Raw genomic sequence first — 26,453 nt, forward strand, 5'->3', positions numbered from 1 at the left:
ATAAATATCATATATTTATTTAATTCGAAAGAGAACTTAATTGCGCTCTCGCCTTCGTCCTAATTTACTTAACCACAGACCACAGAAAACTAAAAATATTCATTGTTTTTTAAAATTTCCTGACTAAATAATACAAAATATTCAAAAATACAAAACTTTGGAAAAGGAAATTTGGAATTTACATGACATACTTTCACCAGCGCACATTGGGCCAGCGAGCCGATTTTTCGACAAAAATTCAAATTTTTCATAGAAAGTAAACCTGTTTTAATAATAAAATTTGAATAGTATATACTTCGACTAAAATGAATCAAAAGATTTTAATTGTTTTGATGCATTCCTGAAATTTTGGCAACCCTTCCAAGTCAGCTGTTTGATTGCATGCGTGCGAAACTAAAAAGCGCAGGACAAATTTTGTTGACTTGCGAGCGTGCCAAAGTTTTTGTGGTTTAACCAACTTTCACAAAAATTATGGAAATGAATGACCAAGGCATGTAGAATATTTGTATTAAAAAAATTTTCTTCATGTTTGTTAATGTGTTTTTTGTGTGCTTTTATTCGTGTTGTCCCAAAGTAGAAAAAGCTAATCTGCTAACCCGTCTTTTGTGGAGTATAACTAATTTTGTGCCAATTTGTGCCAAAAAGTAATTATGTGTCATTATAGTGCAAAGTGTATATAAACTAATTTTAAAAATCTTTTTTGCTTCCTTTTTGCTCCGATGTGTATAATCCTTAATATTACAGCTGTGGTTGAGTTCGCCTATGGGCAACTGCTTGATATCTACATACAAAATAATCGTAGCGCATCTTCCGTTTCGAGTTGGATTTATGATGAACTGAAAGAATTCGACTTAAGCACGGAGAAAAAGGATGAAATTAACACCAAAGTTAGAAACTTTCACCTTTATATACAAAAGAATTTGGCAAATTTTAATAGAAATATGGCCAGATTTAAGACAAAGCATACCAAATGGCTTTCGTCCTACATGGTTATAACAGTAAGTTCATTGTTGTCTTCAAATCCAAAGCCGTCTACGTCAAGACAAGTTGGACGCCCATCTAAGCTACTAGCTGAAATTTTAGGTCTTGATGAATTCCTCATTGCATATTTTAGCAATATTTTAATTACTATTCCTTGGGACCTACCAATTGATCCAACACAATATGTCCATATATGTCCTTGTATCCAAGGTTTTTAATGCCGGCAACGGTCCAAAAAGTGTTAATGCACGACTACCAAATAATAGAAGCATCAATCCTTCTGTTCTTGGCGAAAACGCCTCAGAGGATCGCAACAAATACTATAAGAGTGACAGGAGGTTACATGCTCGAAAGAGTACACGGCAGAACAACATGGCAGAACAACATGGCATGGGGCGGTACGCCCCGGGCCCCGCGATCAAGGCGGCCCCGCCAGGGACCCCTAATTATTTGAAAAAATGAAATAAAAATTTGTTTAATATAAGATTTGAAGGGGGCCCCGCAAAGGGCCCAAAATTAATTGATGAAAAAAAAAATGTTTTTCAACAAAATCAACAAATTCATGAAAAAATTCAGCAAAGAAAAAAATTTTATATGTATTGAAGAGATTTATAAAGTTGATTTCAAACTATATGCGGTTCATAATATTGTGCAGATGATAACAATAACAGCGCAGCAGAGACGACTAACCTTGAGGCTTTGGAATTTCACGTTTATTTCCTTTATTTATATTTAGCATTTCATATTAAATTATCTTTTTGAATCTGACTATTTAAAAATTTAAATAGTAAATCTGCTGCAGGCACGTTACTGCCCCCAATCTGCAACTTCACATTTTTGTGTTTCTTGGAATTTTGGTTCATAATTCTAACTGAATATATATTTACAAAAGAAAGGGATAACACTTGACATGACTCTGAAGAAAATGAAATCTTTACTGCTTTTTTTGGTTGAAGAAAGAGATGAAATTGTCAGTAAAGCTATCACCTTTGGCACTGAAAAGAGTCGAAAACTTGACGTTGAGATTGAAAATCGACAAAGACGCAGAAAGAGAAAACTTTTACCAGGTGAGCTAGACACAGAATCCCACTTGACCGTCCTAGAGGAAAATCGAAGATCAATGTACGAGTGTTTGGATCGTTTCGTTCAGGAACTTCAAGAGAGGTTAAGCGCAACACAGAAAATTTCTGATACATTCCAAGTGATCCAGTCTTATTTTCTCATGACTGCGTCGGAGTCAGATATTTCATCTGCTGTAAAAGAACTAAATCTTGTGTATGATGATTTTGATGAAGAAGAGATTTGTCAGAAAGTGAAAAGATTGCGGAGAAATATTCGAGTGACGAATACAACGATCGAAACAGCCAGTTCATGGACGACAAAGGAAACGCTTCAGGTCATCGTCACGTGGGACTTCAATGAATCTTTGCCAAATCTTTGCCTCATTTTGAAGTACTTTTTAACTATATGTGTGTCAGTAGCTTCATGTGAAAAAAGTTTTTCGAAATTGAAACTCATTAAAAATTACTTGAGGTGAACAAAGATTAAACCGTCTTGCCATCTTGTCGATCGAGAGAAACATCGCGTCGACAATAGATTTCGACGAAGTATTTAACAAATTCGCTTCACTTAAAGCCAGAAAGCATAAATTTCAATTTGTTTGAATGTAAAACGCTCGTGTCGAATTGCAATTTAATATTCTGAATAAATTTATTTCTTGTCAAAGTATTTCATTAATTAATAATCCAATAATCATTTTATGACGAATTTATGAAAAGCTGAGGGGGCCCCCGACTTAAACCCTCCCCGGGCCTCAAGTGTCCTTAGTCCGAAATTGCTAACAATAGTGATTCAGATTCTGACTCTGAAAATCCATTTTCAATAGATCTTGATGCAGAACACGACTTTTATGAACATTTTTTAATGTAAAATACTTACTTATAGTCATTTTGAATGCATTATTTTTTAGTTATTAATATTAAGGTTATGTGTTAAAAAAATTAATTAAAAACATTTGCTGAATTTAACGAGTGCTAGCATTATTAACTACCCTACAATTAAGAATAAGAGGAAACATATCTTATATGGGCGGCTAGGGAAGGCGTGGTCAGATCGGTCTGAAACTTGGATATGTTTTTATATGCATCGACACTATCATATGTACGAAATTTCAACCTAGCTTTAAAACTTTAATTTTCGTCGAAAAATCGACTCACTGGCCCAATGTGCAGCGTTAAAAAACTGCCGTAAGTTTCATTGTCGCAAATTCCGCTCTCAAAGCATACCCCAAAACAAAGGAAAATCAAAAACAAGAGAGAACGCTATAGCCGAGTTCCCCGACTATCTGATACCCGTTACTCAGCTAGTGGAAGTGCGAAGGAGAGTCTTCAACACTGACAGTTTTTGGCTGTTTGTGGACGTTAGAGTGGGCGTGGCAAAAAGTTTTTTGGCAAATTGATAGAAATTTACAAGACTAATATAAAAATGAAAAAATATCAAAACATTTTTCAAAAGTGTGGGCGTGGCAGTTTTGGGCGGTTTGTGGGCGTTAGTGTGGGCGTGGCAACATGAATCGACAAACTTGCGCTGCTTCTATGTCTCTGAAGTCTGTATGCTTAATCTCAACTTTCTAGTTCTTGAGATCTCAGCGTTCATACGGACGGACAGACGGACGGACAGACGGACATGGCCCGATCGACTCGACTATTGATCCAGATTAAGAATATATATACTTTATATGGTCGGAAACGCTTCCTTCTGCCTGTTACATACTTTTCAACGAATCTAGTATACCCTTTTACTCTACGAGTAACGGGTATAATTAGCTTCAGTTGCCTTTTTTCGTTGATAAACTTACTTCCTTGCAGTTGCTTTCAACTGTAGAGGTAAGTCGACACTGTGGCTAGCCGTTGGCAGTTACAGCAGCATAAGTCGGGACACCCGACTTTTTGCTTCTTTTGATTTTGGTCACTGGCATTCGATCAGCTTTGTAAGTCAAAAGTTCATAAAGCGTCCAAATCGTGGAGTAGACGTGCAATATTACTAGACTCGTTGAAAAGTATGTAACAGGGAGAAGAAAGCGTTTCCGACCATATAAAGTATATTTATTCCTGATCAGGATCAATAGCCGAGTCGATCTGGTCATGTCCGTCCGTATGAACGTCGAGATCTCAGGAACTACAAAAGCTAGAAAGTTGAGACTAAGCATACAGACCCCAGAGACATAGACGCAGCACAAGTTTGTCCATTCATGTTGCCACGCCCACACTAACGCCCACAAACCGCCCAAATCTGCCACTTTTGAAAAATGTTTTGATATTTTTTCATTTTTGTATTGGTCTTGTAAATTTCTATCGTTTTGCCAAAAAACTTTTTGCCACGCCCACTCTAACGCCCACAAACCGCCAGAAACTGTCAGTGTTGAAGGCTCTCCTTCGCACTTCCACTAGCTGAGTAACGGGTATCAGATAGTCGGGGAACTCGACTATAGCGTTCTCTCTAGTTTTTGCTTTAAGCCCAGCTCTCTCTCTCTCTTATTCTTGTACTCCAGCTTTCACTTTATTTTAGCACTCTACTGTTCGCTCTGCAATAAAGGGTCTATTTGTATAAATGGTCAATGTGTTTTTAAAAATAGCTAATAAAAAGGCTTATTAGCCAACACTTTGTATAGTTATTTAAATAAATGTTTTACGTTTGTAAGCAAGAAATGGGCCTGAGTTCTTAAAAGACAGATTAACACAGTTTACAGTTGTATATTTGTTCAAATATATTACAGACACGTATACACACACAGATTAAAATACCATAATTTTAATTATAAATGTTACTTAGATTATACGTGTTGTAAGACTGGTTAACGTTTCGTTTCCATAATTAGTCTGACAATCTTATTATACTTGTTGGATATACATACACATTATAGTAGACTCGAATTTCTTTATATATTTATTGTATATTCTTATTTAAACCCTTGCAAAAATGTGCAGATCAATTGTATACCTAACAAGATCATTTTTCATCCTGAGAGTACCGAACATAAATAACATATCAAAAAATATAAATTGGAAAGACGAATAACTAAATCAAGACCTTTTTAAAATGTGAGCATAACCGTTTTGCATGGCTTGTGGACTTAAGTGGGCTAGGTGATAATGTTTTCGCTATATCGGTAAAACATGGCTGAATAAATAACGAACAATGAAATAAAAAAAAGGTCCTAAAAATATGTTGGGACGTAAGTTAGACAATTTTCTGAAACAAACTTGTGCTGCGTAGCTGTCACCATTTAACAAATCTAGTCTACAGTTTTACTCTATATATAACGGGTGTAGAAATATTTAGCTTCTGCAAAAGCCAATCAGTTCTATTTAAACTAAAACAGACATCAAATTTAGGATTTTAAACCGTTGTGTACAGCCAACCACGAATAATTGCTAGTTATCATGATTGCTCTCCATATATTTTTTAAAGGTGCTTATTTTAACTTTTTTTTTAATGTTTAATTCAAAAAACTATAATGTACAAATATTTTGATTTATTCAAAAATTTATTTATTTGAATATTTATACGTTTATTCAACACAAAAGTAGTAACGAGTATAAAAAACTTATATAAATCTCAGTATCGGTTGGAATTTATGTAAGGTTTATGTAACTTTTAAGCCACTTATTTTCCATTTTAAATATGACAAATTAAACGGAAAATGAAAGTAAAATATTTATTATACGCACAGTTGTTTATAAAATACAAACAAATAATTAAACCAATTTTTGTAAAATCTTGTGAGACCCCGAATTATTCCTCTATGTTACGCTGCAATAAAAAAGATCTTAGGTTATGATTCTATTTAAAGAATATTCGTCACTATTATTATTACAAATTTCGGACTCTTCTATATTTGCAAGGGCATGTAATCCTTTTCGAAGTTCAGTTTTTTTACTTAATTGGGATATCATTTTGGTGGGAAATTTGTTTTGTGCATATCAGAATATTTGTGTTTGGAATTTGCAGTTGGTAGTAATTTATTTTGGTACAAATTAATGTTTTTTCATTATAGCTCCGAATCATCGGTAATTATTCGATCTGCGCAATTCGATAAATATTTACAATCCATTAACTATCAATTATTCATTTTTACATACATACACAGATACATGAAAAATATATTCTAAAACATTACGTACTACAATTATATTTTCTTATTATTATAAGTAAGTTTGCGTAGTACCAATAAATTGACCAGATAAAATGCTGAAAAAAATTAAATTTTTAACTTTTAATCGATTTTTATAAATTATTAAAACCCGGTTGAACATTATGTTGAAATGCCATCAAAATTTTGATGCTATTTTTATTATTTTAAGCACAAGTAAAATTATTAAACCTTTTTTTGTAACATAAGTCATTAAATAATAGATCAAACTTAATATTACAGCATAAAATAATAATGCACATTTATCCAAATTTTTGATAACAAACAAAAAATTCTACTTAAATAAAGTTAATCAATTTGAATCATTTATATGTTAACGGTAATTTAAGTTGAATATTTTATTTTATAGGGATTACCGTAAAATGTTTGAATAATATTTGGATACGTTTACAGTTACGTGGTGGTTACGTGATGGCATTATTTTATATAATTTACTTCCAAACTGCCGTTGAGCACAAAATTAGTTTTCAATACTTAATTGTTACGTAATTAATAGCGTTTCGTGTCATTTACCGGACAAAAACTACATCTGTAAAAATGTAATTCGATATTAATTTCATACTATTTTTATTCTAGAAATAGAATTTTTCATTTCGACTTATTACAAATTGTATCCTTTATATTTCTTCGGGGGCAATCCTCACAGAATTTAAATATAATGGGGCCAGATTTAAACTCACTTCATATAGATATTGATATCAATGGTAAGAGTATTTCAAATCCGTTTTAATTATATTTTACTTTTCTAATGCAAAAATGTTTTAAAGAAAAGTCTTTCTATCGAAACCTGACGATGTTTTTGAGTACAAACAACTTGTTGTGACCATTTAAAAAAATCGTAACTTAATTGAAGTGCACGCAACAAAATGGAAACCACAGCAGAGAACATGAGTGCACGGAGCTCATTTATAAAAGATGTAATAGCCTTCCATAATGATAAGTGTAAAGTTAATGAACAAAAGCAATTGTCCTGGAAATTCCTGACGTATTTACTAGACCTAATTTAACAGACTTTAACGAAATGTTTTTTTTCAATTTGCATATTCTTTAAAGTTGTTATAAATAAATAAAATAAATGTGTTCTGTCTCAAAATCCATTTTTTCACTTTGTAGTGCCAAATAAATTAATTAATAATCGAAAAAGGGCATTGTGATTGTCAGGAGAATGCTAGCAGTCCCTACTAAACAATGTTTATTCGAATAACCCTATGAGCCAATACCCTTCACCGCAATACACTTGTTTTTGTAAGTGGTGCAAAACAATCAAAACCACGCTCCTTTGTGTGTACATTAAAAAAAAAGTTTTTAATGCCCTAGTCACATTATAACTTGCAAAAAGAATAAAAAACCAACACTGATGATTTTCAAAGCATTTTTTCCCCCTTTTTTTTGCATAAATCTAATGTAGACATAATTAAAAACATGCCCTGTGAAGGATTTGATCGAAAGCATACTGGTTTCGTGCCTCAAACATGGCCCCGTAATTTGCCTATTTGCCTATTTACATCGCGTATCATTAATCTTTAAACGCGTTTTCCCAAAAGTAGTGTTTTTCAAAACGATCGTCAAGATTTTTGGAAGCTATAGAAGATATCCTAAATCTGTAAAGTGTCACTTATTCTCAAAACATATGGCTATGGGATGACACAAGCTTTTTTTGAAAAACTTTATTTTTAGATTTTTTAGTCTTTTTTAGATTGGAAAACATGGTCAAAAAGTGAATTTTTTTCAAATCGCTGCAATTTTGTAAAATTTTCCAATTTTGAAAAAAGCTTGTGTCATGCCATAGTCAACGTCCTTAAAATTAAGTAAAAAAAAAACTTTTTTTTGTTTCAAGTTTCTAAAGCTGAAATATCATTACGACCGTTTTTGACCTCGTCACACCGGCAGTGGTGCGTTCAGCGACGCGCAAGTGGCAAATTTCACAATTTTATCCGGTTTTTTTATTTTCTTTGAGTTTAGGCATTAATTAATAAAATAAAAAATTTGTTCAAATATCGTGTACAGTTTTTTTGCAATCCATCCTTGAATAGGAGGCCCGAAATTTGAGCGCGAAAGTAGACGAACCCTTTAAACCGAAAAACACATGCCACCCCCAAAAATTCTTCCATTTAAAAATCCTTAATTTTAGTTTGGAGGCATTCATACCAGGAATAATTAAACTATAAAAACAAAAAGACATAAATCAGTGTTATTATTTTGTATAAATATCACAACGCATAAATAGTTGGAAGCATTTAACAAACCCGATGTTCCAGAAACTTACTACTTTTGGGTTTACTTCTAGTTATTTTTCCGTATATTTTGATCTTATTTAAAAGATGACCGATTTTGTGTAAACAAACATATAATATTTTTTTGACATAATTTACGCTTTGACATAAATTTAGTATCATCAGCTTCAGATAAGAAAAGAACACGGCAATATTTTTTATCTTCGATATGAGTAAGAAACGATATAAATATAAGCCAATTACTTAATTTTTAGTTTAAATAAAAGTCAGTCGATTTTTTAGTTGGATTACTTGTCTTCCATATTAGATCTTACATGAGTTTACTTATATTAAATACATACATACATACATACAGTAACATACTATTAAGCAATTAATGAGCAAATACGACATTTACAAATGATTTTCATAAATTGCATCTGAAAAAAAAGAATATATTAGAAATTGTTCAAAAATTTGCATTGTTCAGGAAACCTTCGCAATTATAAAGAATTATAATGATGTTCGCTCTACTTTTGACTTTTTCGAATAATTCTAAATGAAACAAAAAAATGATAATGGGTGATTGCGCTCTAGAGTTAATCGAAGCGACAACGGTGAAGACTCAGCTAAGACAATTTTATTTTCTTGCCATTCGTACAAAAAAAAACAAGTGAGGGGAAGGGAGAAGGAGAGTCTTAAACACAGTTTTTGGCGGTTTGTAGGCGTTATAAAGGGCGTGGCAGAAAGTTTTTTGGCAAATCAATAGAAATTTACAAGACTAATACGAAAATAAAAAAATAACAAAACATTTTTCAAAAGTGTTGGCGTAACAGCTTTGGGCGGTTTGTGGGCGTTAGAGTGGACGTGGCAAAAAGTTTTTTGGTAAATCGATAGAAAATTACAAGACTTATACAAAAATGAAAAAATATCAAAACATTTTTCAAGTGTGGGCGTGGCAGTTTTGGGCGGTTTGTGGGCGTTAGAGTGGGCGTGGCAACATGAATCGACAAACTTGCGCTGCGTCTATGTCTCTGAAGTCTGTATGCTTAATCTCAACTTTTTAGCTTTTGTAGTTCCTGAGATCACAGCGTTCATACGGACGGACAGACAGACGGACAGACGGACATGGTCATATCGACTCGGCTATTGGTCCTGTTACATACTTTTCAACGAATCTAGTATACCCTTTTACTCTACGAGTAACGGGTATAAATAGGAAATACGCATTGTAAAGCCTAATAGTTGTAACAGATGAACAGCTCTCTACGACTAACGGGTAAGAAAATCAATATTTAAATTGAAAGATAATGTCAAAACAGACAGCATTTCGGGGTCGCAACTATACATAAATTCTTAAAACTGAAAATAAAATATTTTGCGCAAATGAATGTTTTATATTTATTAAAGTGTTGCCCTGTAAATTTTATATCATGTGTATCGTTTTTTAAGGTTATTTTTGTTTTAACCACGATAAATGATCAAAACTGATATTCAATACAATTTTTTTTCTTAAAAAAATTAATTTTTGTCGTTTTGATTTCGTTAATTTAAGAATTATTAATACCCTTATTTAATTTTGAAGATATACTGAATATATATATTAAAAAGTATGTAGTTACTTTAATAAGATATGTGTATAATTATATATAAAAAGGGAATGCAAACACGAATTTACCGTATGATGACATTCAGAATAAATAAATAAATTACTTGTGTTGTATATGAAGACAGTCCTGCTTAATAAATAGTGACTCTAAGAACTAGAAGCTTGAAAATAAGCTCACATTTTGTATTTTGTTGTCATCTTGGTAGGATAGCGCAGTTTTTATTCTGCCGACATTATGTTGTGAACTTGCTCCAATTTAAAGGCCAATCGCTGCTTTTGCGAAAATTCATCTTCTTCTAGTGTAACGGTTAGCTGTTCATTGTACTTCACAGCATATGTGTATAGCTCATGTAAAGCACAATTTGTATTAAATTCTGTTGTGTGCAGCTGAAAAAAAAACTTGATTTCATACACGGTCGTTTATCTCATGTTGTTTAAACTAACCCTTGACTCTTCTGCAAGCATGGCGTTCATGTCCTGATCTGAAATGGGGGACATATCCCGAATGTCTCTATAATAGCGATCTACCCATTTTCGATACTCTGGTATATCTTTTGCATAGAGAAGTTTCGAACTTGGGGAGTCTTTACCTAAAAAAACGGTGGGTATTATTTTATTAAACCGAAGAGTATAATCCTTACCCAATCGATGATCAGAAGTTGAACAAGAGTCCATAAAAGTTTGAGCTACTACTGACAGGCAGGAATCCACTATGTTTGACTTATGGATGTCAAAAACGAAATTAGGATTTTTAATTAAGTTTACCCAAAACCTACAAATACAATAATATGCTTCTTAATATAAAATCTACCTATTTATCTACTATAAATACTAACCGCAATGGTAAGCTGTTACTTTTCCAAGTGTGCACGACTTCTGGATCAGTTATTCCATGCAACTGAGCTTGATCGTCAAGAAAATCAAACATGTACTTTATAGCTAATGGCAGTGCCGATCCACGGTGAGCGGTGCTAAATATTGTTTCAAAGAGATCATCTACAAATTTCTGAAGTGTTCCTTTAGTAGCCAATAGCCTGGTTAAGTAAATCTCTGACACCAATTTGTTAACCCGTTCCCCTTCTTTTTGCATATCACTATCATGGTGTTTCACTAGATGCCAGTATCTCAGACCATTTTCATGCATATCATTGTTAAGAGGACTTCCGGCGCGGCTAAATGTCGGAGAGGAGGAGGTGTATTTCGATATATTAAGAGTTTCATACCTAAGATTGACAATAAAATATTTTAATTTTATATTAAAATTATGTATATTGATTCCTATGAAAACTTTCTTACTTGTGCGATTTTTCATTTTTGTCCGACAAAATGCTAAAGTTATAAATCGAACTTTGCTTTGGTACTAAGCTCAGTCCAGCTCCATCTGGAACATTATAATGCTGCAAAGTGTTGAGTTTTTTCCATTCGGTCTCTGTTTTTGATGTTACGTCCTCATCGTACAGAATTACTCGACCAGTAGCTCCTGTTCTCCACTCTAAAACAGAAATATTATGAAAAGTCAACTAAAAACCCTTATGAATACAAAAACAATATCCCGTGTCCGGGGACTTAGGAGGTTTGTAATTTAACGATCTACCCTATAAAAAACAAGAGAGAACGCTATAGTCGAGTTCCCCGACTATCTGATACCCGTTACTCAGCTAGTGGAAGGGAGAAGGAGATTCTTAAATACAGTTTTTGGCGGTTTGTAGGCGTTATAGTGGGCGTGGCAGAAAGTTTTTTTGGCAAATCGGTAGAAATTTACAAGATTAATACAAAAATGAAAAAATATCAAAACATTTTTCAAAAGTGTGGGCGTAGCAGCTTTGGGCGGTTTGTGGGCATTATAGTGGGCGTGGCAGAAAGTTTTTTGGCAATTCGATAGAAATTTAGAAGACTAATACAAAAATGAAAAAATATCAAAACATTTTTCAAAAGTGTGGGCGTGGCAGTTTTGGGCGGTTTGTGGGCGTTAGTGTGGGCGTGGCAACATGAATCGACAAACTTGCGCTGCTTCTATGTCTCTGAAGTCTGTATGCTTAATCTCAACTTTCTAGTTCTTGAGATCTCAGCGTTCATACGGACGGACAGACAGACAGACGGACAGACGGACAGACGGACAGACAGACGGACGGACAGACGGACATGGCCAGATCGACTCGGCTATTGATCCTGATCAAGAATATATATACTTTATATGGTCGAAAACGCTTCCTTCTGCCTGTTACATACTTTTCAACGAATCTATTATACCCTTTTACTCTACGAGTAACGGGTATAAAAAGTTGAGAGACCTGACCTTCAAATACGTAATGTGTCTAAAAAGACTTTTATATATAAAAACAAGAGAGAACGCTATAGTCGAGTTCCCCGACTATCTGATACCCGTTACTCAGCTAGTAGAAGTGCAGGTTTGTGGGCGTTAGAGTGGGCGTGGCAAAAAGTTTTTTGGCAAATCGATAGAAATTTAGACGACTAATACAAAAATGAAAAAATATCTAAACATTTTTCAAAAGTGTGGGCGTGGCAGCTTTGGGCGGTTTGTGGGCGTTAGAGTGGGCGTGGCAAAACGGTTTTTGGCAAATTGATAGAAATTTACAAGACCAATACAAAAATGAAAAAATATCAAAACATTTTTCAAAAGTGTGGGCGTGGCAGTATTGGGCGGTTTGTGGGCGTTAGAGTGGGCGTGGCAACATGAATCGACAAACTTGCGCTGCGTCTATGTCTCTGGAGTCTGTATGCCCAATCTAAACTTTCTAGCTTTTGTAGTTCCTGAGATCTCAGCGTTCATACGGACGGACAGACAGACAGACGGACAGACGGACAGACAGACGGACGGACAGACGGACATGGCCAGATCGACTCGACTATTGATCCTGATCAAGAATATATATACTTTATATGGTCGGAAACGCTTCCTTCTGCCTGTTACATACTTTTCAACGAATCTAGTATACCCTTTTACTCTACGAGTAACGGGTATAATAAAACCTAAAGTTGATTTATAGTTTCTAAGCCTTTTTAGATTTTATGAAACTCGAGACATCTTACACAACAAGGTTAGTAGCTAACTTCGCAAACCCGAATACAACCGATACATACATACATTAGCAGTTAAAACCGTTTGGATAAATATCGGTAGAAATTGATATAAAAAAAATGAACTTTAAGTAAAAAATCTAAACATTTTAAAGTGACGCCGCGTAAATTTTTGCAACTCTTTTGGGAAATGATTAAACATTGAATTTTAATTTTATTTAAACACCATAGGTTGGAACCTCGTAAGGGAAGCTTTTTTATAAAAGTATTAGTATTCAATTGCATAATTTTAAATCTTTGCTTTGCTTTAAACGGTAAGAAAAAATTATATGGGTAAAAAATATATTGCCAAGGGCATTACTTTAAAGCTAGATTAATTTTTTTAAAGCACGGATCATCGTAATTTTGAAAACTATTACAAAGAAAAAATTATAAGAAAGTTTTATAAAATTATTTTCTATATTACAATGCTCAGATCTAGATCAACGCTTTCAGAAAATGCATTCACGGCTTACAAGGTTATTTTGTATACAATTTAGTGTTGAACCATTTTTGTTAGCTTGCTCAAGAAGTGATTAGAAATATTATATGATATGAGCATAAATTAGTATGACCTTATTATGACTTATTACCAAATCTTGACGGTCAGTCGGGCGGACAGACAAATGGGTAGACAAATCATATTTACATGATTTTTTGATAAAATACTTTTAGCGTAAACTTTACTTACCTAAATCTAAGTCATCCTTGCGAGGTCTTTGGCTTGATGGAATGTTTCTATAAATTGTTTCCAAACATTTTTCTTTTACTTGTCCAATCGTATCGCAATCCAATACCTTAACCGATACGTTTTCGGTGTGAGAAGGTAACATATCCAAGTTGTTACAAAATATTGGCTGCTGTATAATACTTGCGTAAACGTTCATTGGTCGGAAATCAATAGACTGTCGAATAAGTTTTTCCTCACTTAGGGAGTATCTTGCCTCATGTGTGCAAGCATCTACAGGACCCTTGTCTACTTGTCCCTTTACAGCTCGGAAAAGCATATATAAAGGCTCGCCAGCACATTCCTTTAAAAACTTGTAAAGAAGGAATGTAAACCAAGCACTTAACATTTTTTCTGCCACACTTTCAGTTCGTCGTAGTAAGAGCTTTGGGTGACTCTTTCCTTCTATACATTTTTCAATTAAGTCCCCTAATAAAGTTTTTAATATATCTGTACAATATTCTAGTTTGGATTGCAGAGTTACCATTATTAAGGAGGCCACATTAACTCGTTCTCGCATTGAGAAGTATCGGTTTGACTCTAAGGTGCGAATAAAAAGTAGCAAAAAGGTCTTATTCATGATAAGTTGGCCAAAAATGCGCAAGCCCTTTTCTTTCCGAAGAAGTTCAGGACGTTCCCATTGCAGTACAATGTGGTCTTCATGATTGGGAAAAAGAATCTTCATTGCATATGACCGATAATCTAAAAATGGAATTCCTCCAGATGTAAGATCGCCTGTAAGATCAGTCATCTCGGTTTGAAGTTCGGCAAACGCCTCTTTACATTCAGCTGCGACGCGTAACTCCAGTATGTCCATCTGCTCTTGCATGTTTCGAAGAACTCTGTTTGATTCCGAACTTTTCTTTTTATATGCAACAAGCAAAGCGACAAAAATTAGCAGTAAGATTACAATTGTGGCTATTACAGCAAAAATTACATTTTCTCCCCAATCCAAAATGATGTTAGACGATTCGTAGCTAAGTATACCTATACGATACTCTAGCAAAGCTCCAATACGAACAATAACTTCAGGTCCATTGATGCTTTTGGTTGCGGTTGCTTCAGAAGGGGGCCTACATGTTAGTTGTTGTCTTGAAAGCGATGTAATATTGCAAAATCCATTTCCTATTTTTACTTCTACATCACTTTCTTTGCAAGCGCGATCTAAATTTCGACCATTAATGGTTAGGTATTCACTCTTAAAGTACTTAACTCTTTCTTCGAATATAAAGTACTCCGGATTTGGATAAAGCTCAAAATGGTTGTTATGAATCTTAGATAAATTTTGAACACGCAAAACATTATCCATTAGGAACCCATATTCAAGAAGAATTGGCCTTTCCGCTTCAATAATATTGCTGTCCACATCAACAACTGGTGATGCACATTCCATTTCCGTATCTGATTGCACCCGACATGGGCTTACATACATCTCTCCATTGTACACTACATAAATATTGGGAGTTTGTATACTTTGAAATTGGGTACCAGTTACAGAAATTCGAATACCGCCAGCTGGTATTCCCTTTGGTACTTTTATTTGCCCACTTGGTCCAGAGCTAACGTGTTCAATTGTAGGATCCAAAACATATTTAAAATTGTAATCATTAAACTCTCTGGGCCCATTATCAAAAGACATTTTTAGTCTTCCTTCAATGATACCAGGGGAAGGAGATGTGCGACATATGGCTTGAGATGAATCTGTGCTCAGTATTTTACAAGGTAAGTGATCGTTTATGGATGCCTGTATGCGAGAGCCGGCATTTAAGTGCTTTCCAGTTATATGTATTTCAGTTCCACCTGAAGTTGGACCAAACTTTGGATTAAAATCCAAAATTTTCGGGTCTACGAACTCGTAGTCCTCTTTAGACTCACCACGATAGTCCCCTATTTGTACGACTATTTTGCCATTTCTATACATCTGTTCCCCAGGACTATCCACAGTACATACTATTTGCTTTGTGTCAATATAAAATTGAGGAAATGGCATACAATTTATACCAGCTATTCGAACTCCTGAATAAATATCATTATAGTTTTTGCCTAAATTAATTCCTCGTATAGTTATATTTGTTCCCCCTTCCCAGGGACCTGTTTTTGGTTCGAATGTATGAATCTCAGGGTTTGGGCAAATTTCACTTCGATTAAGCCAATCTGTTTTCCCCTCTTTGTTTTTGTTACATTGTTCTTCAACTTCGCATGTATTAGTAGACGAGCACCATCCGCAATTATACTTTTCAGCTAGGGCCAAACATATTCCACAGCTGTCGGCCATTTCTCGACATCGATATATTACAACTATAAAACATTACATTTAAAAAGTGAAATTTTAAAAATCGTATTTTAAATACAACTTACCATGTATATTATGAGGATTGTCAAGTGGCTTGGATCCACCCCATATAACAGCAAAAGTTGCTGTCAAATTTGGCGATCTAGAAGTGTACTGAAATTCCATGCTATCGCAGTAAATGGTGTCACCTAACAACTGAGCGTTTAAACTCGTTACACGTCCCTCAATATTAAATTGACAAACGAATCTCGTTTGAACTATAAATTGGCCAATAATATGAACTTTTACTTTAATAGATTTGCTTGTACCACCGGCGACAAGTACTTCACTTCCATCACCGGTAGCGTTGATCGTTGGACAAAATCCAGGACCTGATCTGTAACTAGGACCTATACGGCTAACGCCTGTTACTAAAATATCGTTGCGACAATTTTCAGCTGTGTCGTGTGTGCATCTGTGAGCTTCAACACACCAATCACATGGAAACTCCGAGGACACACAACGTGTACATGATGAGTGTGTACTGCAATCAAAAAAAGTAAAATCCGTGGACACTAAGTCTGGTCCATTTCTAGTCCGCACAGATAGTTTGGCAGTAAAGTGATGTTTTCCCTGTTCAATTTGTGGTAGCATATCCGTTCGCGGTGTCGTACAGTTTACCCCATTTCGTTTTTTTGTAGCATTAGTGAAAAGGGCTTTATCCTCTGTAGTAAAAGCACAAATTAAATTCTCTTTTAGTTGAGGCAAATGATCTATAATGAGCTCTAAAGTTCGAGCTGTAGTACGTTGTAGCTGGTGTGGCACAACACTTGTTATTATTGTGCACTTTCCTGTTTTATAGCTGACCCAATACAGAGGATCGTTAGCGTCGTCCTGACAATTGGAACGTGGGCTACATTTGTTTTCCAAAGAGCACCAGCCACAATATGGATCTCTAGCACCCAAGCAATCTCCACATGTCTTGTAATCAGAGCAATCAAATACTTTAACCTTGGATACTTTTGTTTTGGACATGACATACATATAAAGGTTTTGGTTGTCAAACTGCATATCCCTATTAATTTCAGACCCTAAGTCCACAGAAAAACTAGCATACTCGTTGGCAACAGATGAAGACTCGATTACAACTTTCTTGAGGAATCCATCGCTGGTCCCCGCGAAGACAACGGTATACCCGCTTGTACTTGTAGCAGCAACTGAAGTTAACTTTGTGTTAAACATGGCCACCGGTACTGAAGTAATGGGGTTTTCTCCTCCTAAAGGTGAGTTGACATCTAGTCCACAGAAGTCCTCTCCAATGGTTTGAAGTTTCTGAAATCAATTGGTCAGCATCCAAAAAATATCCATAAGGCAAATGATATATTTATTTTCTGGCTAACAAGAAACTATTCTTGGGAAATGAGATTGCGAATAGCATAATAACTTATTTAAACAAAAAATGTGTCTAACATCAGCAGTTCAGAAGCAATGCCAGTTCAAAACTTAAATATTTTCTGGGTTATTACGATGTAATTAGGCCAAAAGAAGGTCTCCAAACCAGAGAGATCACTATAGTTTAGTTCCTCTATGGGAGTGCGAATGAGAAATTTCAAATTTTTTTTTAACATATCGTTAGAAATATAAAATTAAATATAAATAAATATTAATATAAATATAAAGCGGAACACAATTTTTGAAACAAAAGTACTAAGTTTTGGTTAAAGTATTTATACGGCAGTAGAGTAAAAAGATATAACGATTCGTTGAAGAGTATGTAAAAGGTAAAAGGAAGCGTTTCTTTAAAAGGATATATATTATTAATCAGGATCAATAGAGATGTGGAGATCTCTGAAACTATAAAGGCTAGTATGAATGTTACCGCAAAAAACTGCCACACCTATAATTCTAAACATTTTTTCATTTTTTCTTACTGGAAAATACCCATTTTCCAAAAGTGTTTTTGCATGCACACACTTATGAAAAACGTTTTATTATTTCTCATTTTTTTATTATTCCTGCCAGTTTTCATCAACTCTATTAACATATTGTGTTAATAGTCTAGGTGGGTGGTGGGTTCCTGCTTTTCTTTGTAATAACGTTTCCATAATTGAGTTTTGATATATTTTAATCGATAGTCTAGATTTGCAAAAAAACTTTTTACCATGCCCACCTTAAGTCTTGTAAATTTCTCTCGATTTGCCAAAAATCTTTTTGCCACACCCACTCTCACGCCCACAAACCGCCAAAAACTGTCAGTGTTGAAATTTCTCCTTCACACTTCCACTAGTTGGTAACGGCTACAGCATTCTCTCTTGTTTTTTGTTATACAAGTTATACTTGTACAGTAAAAGTATAAGCTAGGTTTGTTGAAAAGTATGTAACAGGTAGCATGACAATTCCAAGGTTTCCACTCGCACTTAAACCCTCACAAAACGCAATTTGTTTAAAATTTATAATTTGATGTATGAATGTTTTGAAATAAACTTGCGCAGTGTAGATGCCAATATAACCGGTATGACAATCTAAAATATATAGCTTTTATAGTTCTCAAGATCTCGTCGTTTATAAGAACGGGCAGACGGAAATGGCAAGTTCGACACAGATAGTGATTCTGAAGGTTGGTTCCTATTACCTCTTTCCTACTTAGTTTTCATCAAAACTAGCATATCCTTTAACTCTAAGAGTAATAGGTATAATAATAATTTTCCTAAAAGTTTGTTTCCTATTCTTTCTTATTAAATTCAGACAATTCACCAGCGTTTTTTGATTAATTTATAATATATAACTATTTGAAATAGATTTCTCACCGCTTAAAGTATTTCGGAACTCAACCGACTTTAGCTTACAACATCGGAACCAATCCGAATTAAGGGGGAAACTCCCTTTAGGCATTCAAACAAATTGATTTTTTTTACTGTCTTAATCGATAGGTATAGGCTTCGAGAATATAATTCCGAAGTTTAAAAATTCTATTTTCAAAATTGTGGAAGTTATGCGACTTTAAAGCGGCTCGCTCGACCGGTGCGTGAGCCTCGACCGCTAACTTTGAACGTCGTTTTCTCAGAACCATGTTTTTCAAATTTGCGTTTAAAACTAGTGAACCGATTTTGTTCATCTGATCATAATTGATCATAAAAAACTGCATCTGTGGTACTAGAATTATGAAAATAAAATTGTTTTAACTATTTTTTAAATAAAAATAATCGAAAAAATTTTCTTCAAAAACGGAAAATGTTTTTTCCATGTCAGCGACGAGGCGACAAGAACAGCCAAAACATTTATTATTTATAATTTTGCGAACAATGAAAATGTTTTTTTCTTATCTTTAAACATTGTCCTGAATATATATAACACCAATTTAATGTGATCTTTTTTTATTTTCCCCAAAAAAATAAAAAAACACTTGATATTTGGCTTCTAAAGGGAGTTCCCCCCTTAAGGCTTAAGTCTCACGCTACATTTCCGTAAATAGGTGTACTAAAAATTTATTAAAATTAAAATATAAAATAACTTTTAAGAAATAAACTTTTAATTGTACTGAAATCATGATACCAATTATTAATTATTATTCACACAAAACAACATGAGTAACTTGCTTCGATTGTTAGATCAAATTTTACGAAAATTTCCTTTAAATATAGATATCGTCAAAAAACAGGCATTGCATTCTAACTATTAATCTTAAAATATTTTTGCGATATCGATGGGTATTAAAAAGCACAATATAATTTAATACCACAATAACAAATTTTAAAATTACAGGTGGTTTGTGTGCAACAGAGTATTGAAAAAGTATTAAAGCTCTGCATGCTTGCTGTATAGTTACCGAGACCTCGACGTTATTATATACGGACGATCGACTAGTAATGTGTTTTGGTTTAAAAATATACATATATCATCATTTATGGGCTGTAAATAGGTCCGTAACTAGGTCCATTTTTGTATGAACGACGAGATCTCAGGACCTATAATAGCTAGAAAGTCTGAGATTGAGCATGCAGGTTCTAAGTTCGTTTACTCATGCTGCCACACTAATTCTAACGCCCACAAACTGATTAAAAGTGTCACGGCCACACTTTTAGAAAATATGATATTTTTACATTTTTGGTTAGTCTTGAATACATCTATCGACTTGCGTATTGCCACGGTCATTCTAAGGCCCACAAACCGCCCAAAACTGACGCGCTTTCACATTTGAAAATTGTTTATTTTTTTTTTTTTCAATTTCTGACGGTATTTCAGAATGTTGAAATTTCTCGTTCGCCTTTCACTAGCTGAGTCTTGGGTATCTGATAGTCGGGGAACTCGACCATAGTGCTTTCTCGTGTTTTAGCTGGATTTAAGTTTAAAGCAACATAGAGGACGTAGACAATAAAACTGTACTTACCGTAAGCACACATGGCATGCTGGGAGATATAAAGTCCAGGCCTCTCATCCCATTCCCGTTAAAACAGGATTTTATGTTTTGCATAAATTTACGACGAATAGATTTTAATGAGTAAATGCAAAGTGCTGAATTGTTCGTTGGTGTGTTCCCATCTCCTTTTGAAAAAACAGCAAAGAGGACATCATCCTGAATAGATATACCTAGGCTTTGAGCCAGGTCTGAGCTAGGTTTTCCTAAATATCCAGCCTGAACTAAGTTGAATTTAGTACCGCCTTGAACATCACTTATACATTCCACTGGTATTTCAGTATAAGAATAATAGTTTGAGTCTTCCTGGCATATTCGTACGAGTTTCGTTATGTACTCTTTAGGAGAAGAGTGGTGACTGTGCTTTAATTGGGTTGTCAGAAAATAAGAAAATCGCTCAGAACTGAATCCATAAACATAGTTTACAAAATATGTTTCGCGTGCGTATGAATTTATAAAAGTTCTCGTTCCAGTTGTAACTGCCGAAGAAGCAATCTGAAACATTTTCGTCTTTTCAAGGGAGCGGGATGCAACTGCTGGTATTTCACTTCGGTACGGTGAATTATTTGTGTAAGTAACTCCGACGTACATCACATTTGTCACCGGGTGTTGGGGAGGTCCCGGCGCTATAAATGCTACCGTTGAGGAGTTTGCATCATTCGCCACAACAGCATCAGGAACTTCATGCTCAATTATGCTGACATTTTGAAGATTACGAACTGTGCATGTACCCTGGAATAGTGATCCGCATGCAATAAGTCTAGAAGTTGCACGATCAATGAGCAAGACCTTATTATAATTGTCCGTCGGACTGCGAACGGCATTTAATGGACAATCAAGGATGCTACACTCTACGGAATCATTTTGAGGCCCCGTTTTTACAGTTTCGGAAAGCTCCAAATCAGGCGACAATTGATACAACCTGTTAACACCACCAACAAAGACTCGTCCAGTAATGGTGTCCACTAACAGGTGATTTAATTTAGTGTCAAACGTAGCTACGTTTGTAATGGTAGAACTTAGATTCTTTTCATTCTTTATCGGCGCATTTGCATTAGTCAAATTTATGGGCTCATTTTGCACAGTCGTTTTGTCAGACCATATGTTTGCTGCCAGGGTTTGACAACCTGCCCTTGATGGCAGCCAGTGTTCATATTTATCTTTAAGAATTGCTATTAACAACACACTAAGAACAAAATTCATCTCCACAATCGCTCCTTCAACTGGGCGATCAAATCCACCTTATTATTCAATGGTTAGTTGTAGTCGCTTGTATATCCCTTATTTATTTCAAAATTTACGTAAATATTAAAATTTCCTTTGAATTGCTGTCATTCCTGCAATTTTTATTATCCGTTCCACTCAAAATAATTTTACTTGTTTATAGTTTATAGTTTATTTACTTGTATGACCATTATGTAAACCTGCAAATCAAAGACAAAACCGAATTAATATAATTTAATATAATATATATATCTAATTATATATAATATAATATATATATCTAATTATATATAAAATAATATATATATATAATTATATATAATAAAATATATAAAAGTGAAATATCAAGTGGAATTTCCTTTAAAACATATGGAGGCATTGCGTGGTTTAAAATTTTGACGTTTTAATAACGATTTGTGATGGCTGTGATTAAATATACTGGCTCACCTTCATACTACGAAAATCATAAGTGATCAACCACCGTGTTCACCCCTCCTACGGTATATTTCGGAGACAAAGCACAAGGTTAATTGTCTAAAAAACTAAGAGTCACTGTCTTTAAATAAAATAATTTTGTTCTTAACCGACCCCAATATATTTCTTACTGCTCCAAGGGCTAATTTAAGTGTTTTCTTGCAAACTTTAAACATTCTCAAACTTTAAAGGTTCTCAAATACAAAATTGTTAAACATTTGGAGTTCTTCTGCGCAGTTTTTGGCCAAAACGCTTTTTTGAAAGTCAGAAGTTTAATATAATATAAGGTGTACGCCTTCGTAATAGATTAATCTTTATTCCAATTCTGCAAAAGGTGGTTTGCATTAATTGTTTGTGATTGTTAAGAGCAAAACAAAACTAGTGTTGTACCCGTAATTCAGTAAAAATGTAAGTTGCCTTACAACATTTTTATACCCGTTACTCGTAGAGTAAAAGGGTATACTAGATTCGTTGAAAAGTATGTAACAGGCAGAAGGAAGCATTTCTGACCATATAAAGTATATATATTGTTGATCAGGCTCAATAGCCGAGTCGATCTGGCCATGTCCGTCTGTCTGTCCGTATGAACGTCGAGATCTCAGGAACTATAAAGGCTAGAAAGTTGAGATTAGGCATACAGACTCCAGAGACATAGACGCAGCGCAAGTTTGTCGATTCATGTTGTCACGCCCACTCTAGCGCCCACAAACCGCCCAAAACTGCCACGCCCCCACTTTTGGAAAATGTTTTGACATTTTTTCATTTTTGTATTAGTCTTGTAAATTGATATCGATTTGCCAAAAAAAATGTTGCCACGCCCACTCTAACGCCCACAAACCGCCCACAAACCGCCCAAAGCTGTCACGCCCACACTTCTGAAAAATGTTTTGTTATTTTTTCGTTTTTGTATTAGACTTTTAAACTTCTATTGATTAGCCAAAAAAAAAAAATTTTGCCACGCCCACTCTAACGCCCACTCTAACGCGCACTTCCACTAGCTGAGTAACGGGTATCAGATAGTCGGGAAACTCGACTATAGCGTTCTCTCTTGTTTTAAAATGACTTAATTGCAAAAGCATTTAAAGTAGATATTGTAGCTTATTTAGTTCTTGTTTAGATTATCGTAATTAAAAGTTACACTTTCTGCGATTTTGACAAACATGTTAATATTTAGGAACTAATCCCCATTTTCCTAATTTGAAGCGATATTATGCTAAATAGAAGTTACACAATACAATGGCTGCATTTTTTATTATTTTTATTGTGGTTAACTGTTGTTAAAAATAATTTAAAATACAAACACTTTCACATCAGTTATTTTAGCATAGATTAAAACAGGACTCTTATTGAAAGCGAAAATTAGTTAATTAAAAATAAAGGGCGGTGCCATGCACACAATTTTTCAGATTCGCATAGATATGGTTCAGTGTAGACCAGTGAAAAAGCATAAACTACCTATCTTTCTCCGTTCTGGAATTATAAAGTGCACAAAACATGAGTTGTGGTGCCATGCCTATTATAAAAAAAATCGAGTGTTATTAATTTTAGCCATAAAATGCTATCAGTCAGCCTATAGAGTTGTGTTTGCCAAGCCCCATGTAGTCAGATCTACATATATGTATGTCAAGAATATAAATGTTGTAGGCACTTTAAAAACGCAGAAGAGTAACGTAGAACACCACAAACCTTGTTTAAAAAAGATTAAATTAGATCATTTCACATTTTTAGAGAGCACCTATGAATAGATACCAAAATACAAAAAATTAATTAATTAAGTGATGACTGGAACAACTAATATTTTAATTGCAACTGTATGTACATATTAAACATGCATCCATGCAGCCATACGCTAAGAAATTTCTTGATATTTACGTATGTATATCTTGTTTTCAATAATAAAGAAATTTTGGAAATTGAGGACTAATTGTTAATTTCATTGACATGCATATTTACATATTTGCATAATTACCTACATAGGTGGCCAGCGCCGGATCTTTAAAATAATAAACCTGTGAAATGATAATGAACTCATAACAAATTATGTTGGGCAAATATTAATGGAGGACTGTAAAAAGTCTTTTTCGCTAGTAAATAGACATTCTTTGAAATTTGCGTTTTTTTTAGGATATACTGGTGCGAATACATCAATACATGCATATTATACGTATATGTATACAAACATTCTTATTTTGCTGGAATCTTTGTCAATGCATACGTATTTAGTTTCCTATACCACGCCCCTTACAATTTATTTTGAACAAAAGCCAAACAGACAATTTTTAATAATAGTAGGCTTTATGCAAATATAAAATACACATATGTACTTTGGTAAATGTAACACTTTTGTAATGAATTGCTAATTTTTAATTTGTACATACATACAACATTATATACAAGCCATCGAAAATTTATATTTTCTTTATAATCCTAGAGCAGTAAAATATACAACACCAATGATGTTAACTGTTTTTATTTCACTTTACTACATATATTAAGTAAAAGAGCAGACAAATTTGTATGTATATCTGAAATATTGGGTGGCGATAGCTTTCTAGTGAACACTCAGTAGCCGGCTTACTATTTGTTTTCCAATAAATCACTCATAAAATATTAGTTCTTCACATCGTAAGTCACTGGACATAATTCCTTTCTATTTTTGAATTACACTACACTTTAATTTACTCATTATTGTATGTAAATGTTATCGATACTGTAAATCAGATGCGAGATTAAAACAACTAGAAGTGAGTCTGAAGACCCGTTCTTACCGACAATAATCGATACCTAGTATAGCGCGATAGTTTTTTTTTTTTGTCTTTTTTAATTAAGCCACGTACAAATTTTTCTCAAAAAGTAAAGTGCTTTCCTTAACCAAAATTATTTTGACTATTCAATAACCATTCTTATTAAATTAAAAGTATTCGAATCTTTCTTCAAATAAGAACATCATATTCACCAGCTCACATACCATGCCAACTTACGACCATTTTATCAAAAAGTTGCTCCAAACCTAACATATTGCAGCTAGGCATTATAAACTACACCAATATGCTGTAAACTTAACTGAAAGTAAACACATTTGCGCAAACCTTCCGCTTCTTAGTTTTGCCGCAAAATAATGAATATGTGGCTCTGTAAATGTGAAATTTCTATATATTCTATAGGAAATGTGAAGAGACTATAATGACCTGTTTACACTGAAAATACGATTTAGCATATTCGTGAAAAATTAATTAGCCTTAAGAATTTTAGACCTATAGATATTTAATGCAAAACAATCGCAGGGCTCAAAATGCAGAGGTGCAAAAATAAAGCCCATGAAAAAGGAAAAATGATGTATACCGTAATATGGTGGCTGATTTTGTGTGAAATATTGTGAAATACGGTAAAATGTTTACAATGCCCTCATATCGGCAAATCTTGTGCGATCAAAATTTGTAATCAAATCACATCTATCACATGTAATCACAAATATCACTTATCAATTTATTATAAAACCACATTAATCGATCACTTATGTTGATCTGACGATTGCTTCCTTATTTCAGCATAAGTTTCAATTCATATGATTTTGCTTACGTTGTCGCTTCTAGAATTTTTGAAATGCATACGCCATACAATTGCTTGCACAAAATTATTTCGTGCTGGCTTTATGGATGAATATGTTCATCCTTTTGACCCACTGTTTAAAATTAATCAATAAATCAATAAAAATTGGTAATACATTAATTTAAAAAACAAAAACATTTGAAAATCTTGGGTGGGACAGCTTGTTGCTATTGTTGAGTAATATAGTGGGAATGGCCAAATATATTTGGCAAATCGATTGAAACCGGCAAGGCATATTTTAAAATAAAATAAAAGATTTTCGAAAAAGCGCCAATTTCTAGCGGTTTTGTGGTTGTTAGAGTGCGTGTGGTGAATTTTTTATTTGACAATAGGAATAAGCATGAGAAAGTAAAAACAGAGGCAAATAAGAGTCAGTGCTAATCTGTTTGAAGTGCCTTTTAAAAGGTCTGGAAAATTCCAGTGTGAATCATTCGTAAATGGAAATGGAACACGGCCTATTATTAATGTTTATTATCAGGCATGCTCCGGTAATCTTAATTTTTTTTCGAACTCGATTTGGGCCAATTCGTACGAAATCGTTTTAGATGCTCTGGTATTCGCAAAATTTTTGCTATCGTTTTGCTATCGGAATGTTTCGTTTTTTATCACTTCCTGCTGCTCAACCTGTGAAAAATGCCTT

General features: G+C 34.1%; 1 protein-coding gene across 5 annotated transcripts in view; it reads right to left on the bottom strand.

The window, feature by feature from the left end:
• Positions 1-24,922, bottom strand: part of LOC120454905 (plexin-A1) — a 46,944-nt gene extending 22,022 nt beyond the window's left edge. The window contains exons 1-10 of one of the 5 annotated variants that reach the window (XM_044006497.1): positions 24,783-24,922; positions 20,480-21,930; positions 16,179-17,424; positions 13,785-16,118; positions 11,312-11,507; positions 10,852-11,238; positions 10,657-10,787; positions 10,460-10,605; positions 10,194-10,402; positions 8,699-8,846 (exon numbers count right to left, since the gene is read on the bottom strand). In XM_044006497.1, the coding sequence (XP_043862432.1) occupies positions 10,235-10,402; positions 10,460-10,605; positions 10,657-10,787; positions 10,852-11,238; positions 11,312-11,507; positions 13,785-16,118; positions 16,179-17,424; positions 20,480-21,709 (5,838 nt within the window). In that variant the 5' untranslated portion in view covers positions 21,710-21,930; positions 24,783-24,922 and the 3' untranslated portion in view covers positions 8,699-8,846; positions 10,194-10,234. Of the gene's footprint in view, positions 1-8,698; positions 8,847-9,780; positions 10,403-10,459; positions 10,606-10,656; positions 10,788-10,851; positions 11,239-11,311; positions 11,508-13,784; positions 16,119-16,178; positions 17,425-20,479; positions 21,931-24,782 lie in introns of those variants that run through there. The other 4 variants (XR_005616691.2, XM_039640585.2, XM_039640582.2 and 1 more) reach the window with 4 other exon arrangements.
• Between the last annotated feature and the right edge of the window lie 1,531 nt (positions 24,923-26,453).

Source organism: Drosophila santomea, chromosome 4 (assembly GCF_016746245.2).
Source record: "Drosophila santomea strain STO CAGO 1482 chromosome 4, Prin_Dsan_1.1, whole genome shotgun sequence".
In the NCBI taxonomy this organism is placed as follows: domain Eukaryota; kingdom Metazoa; phylum Arthropoda; class Insecta; order Diptera; family Drosophilidae; genus Drosophila; species Drosophila santomea.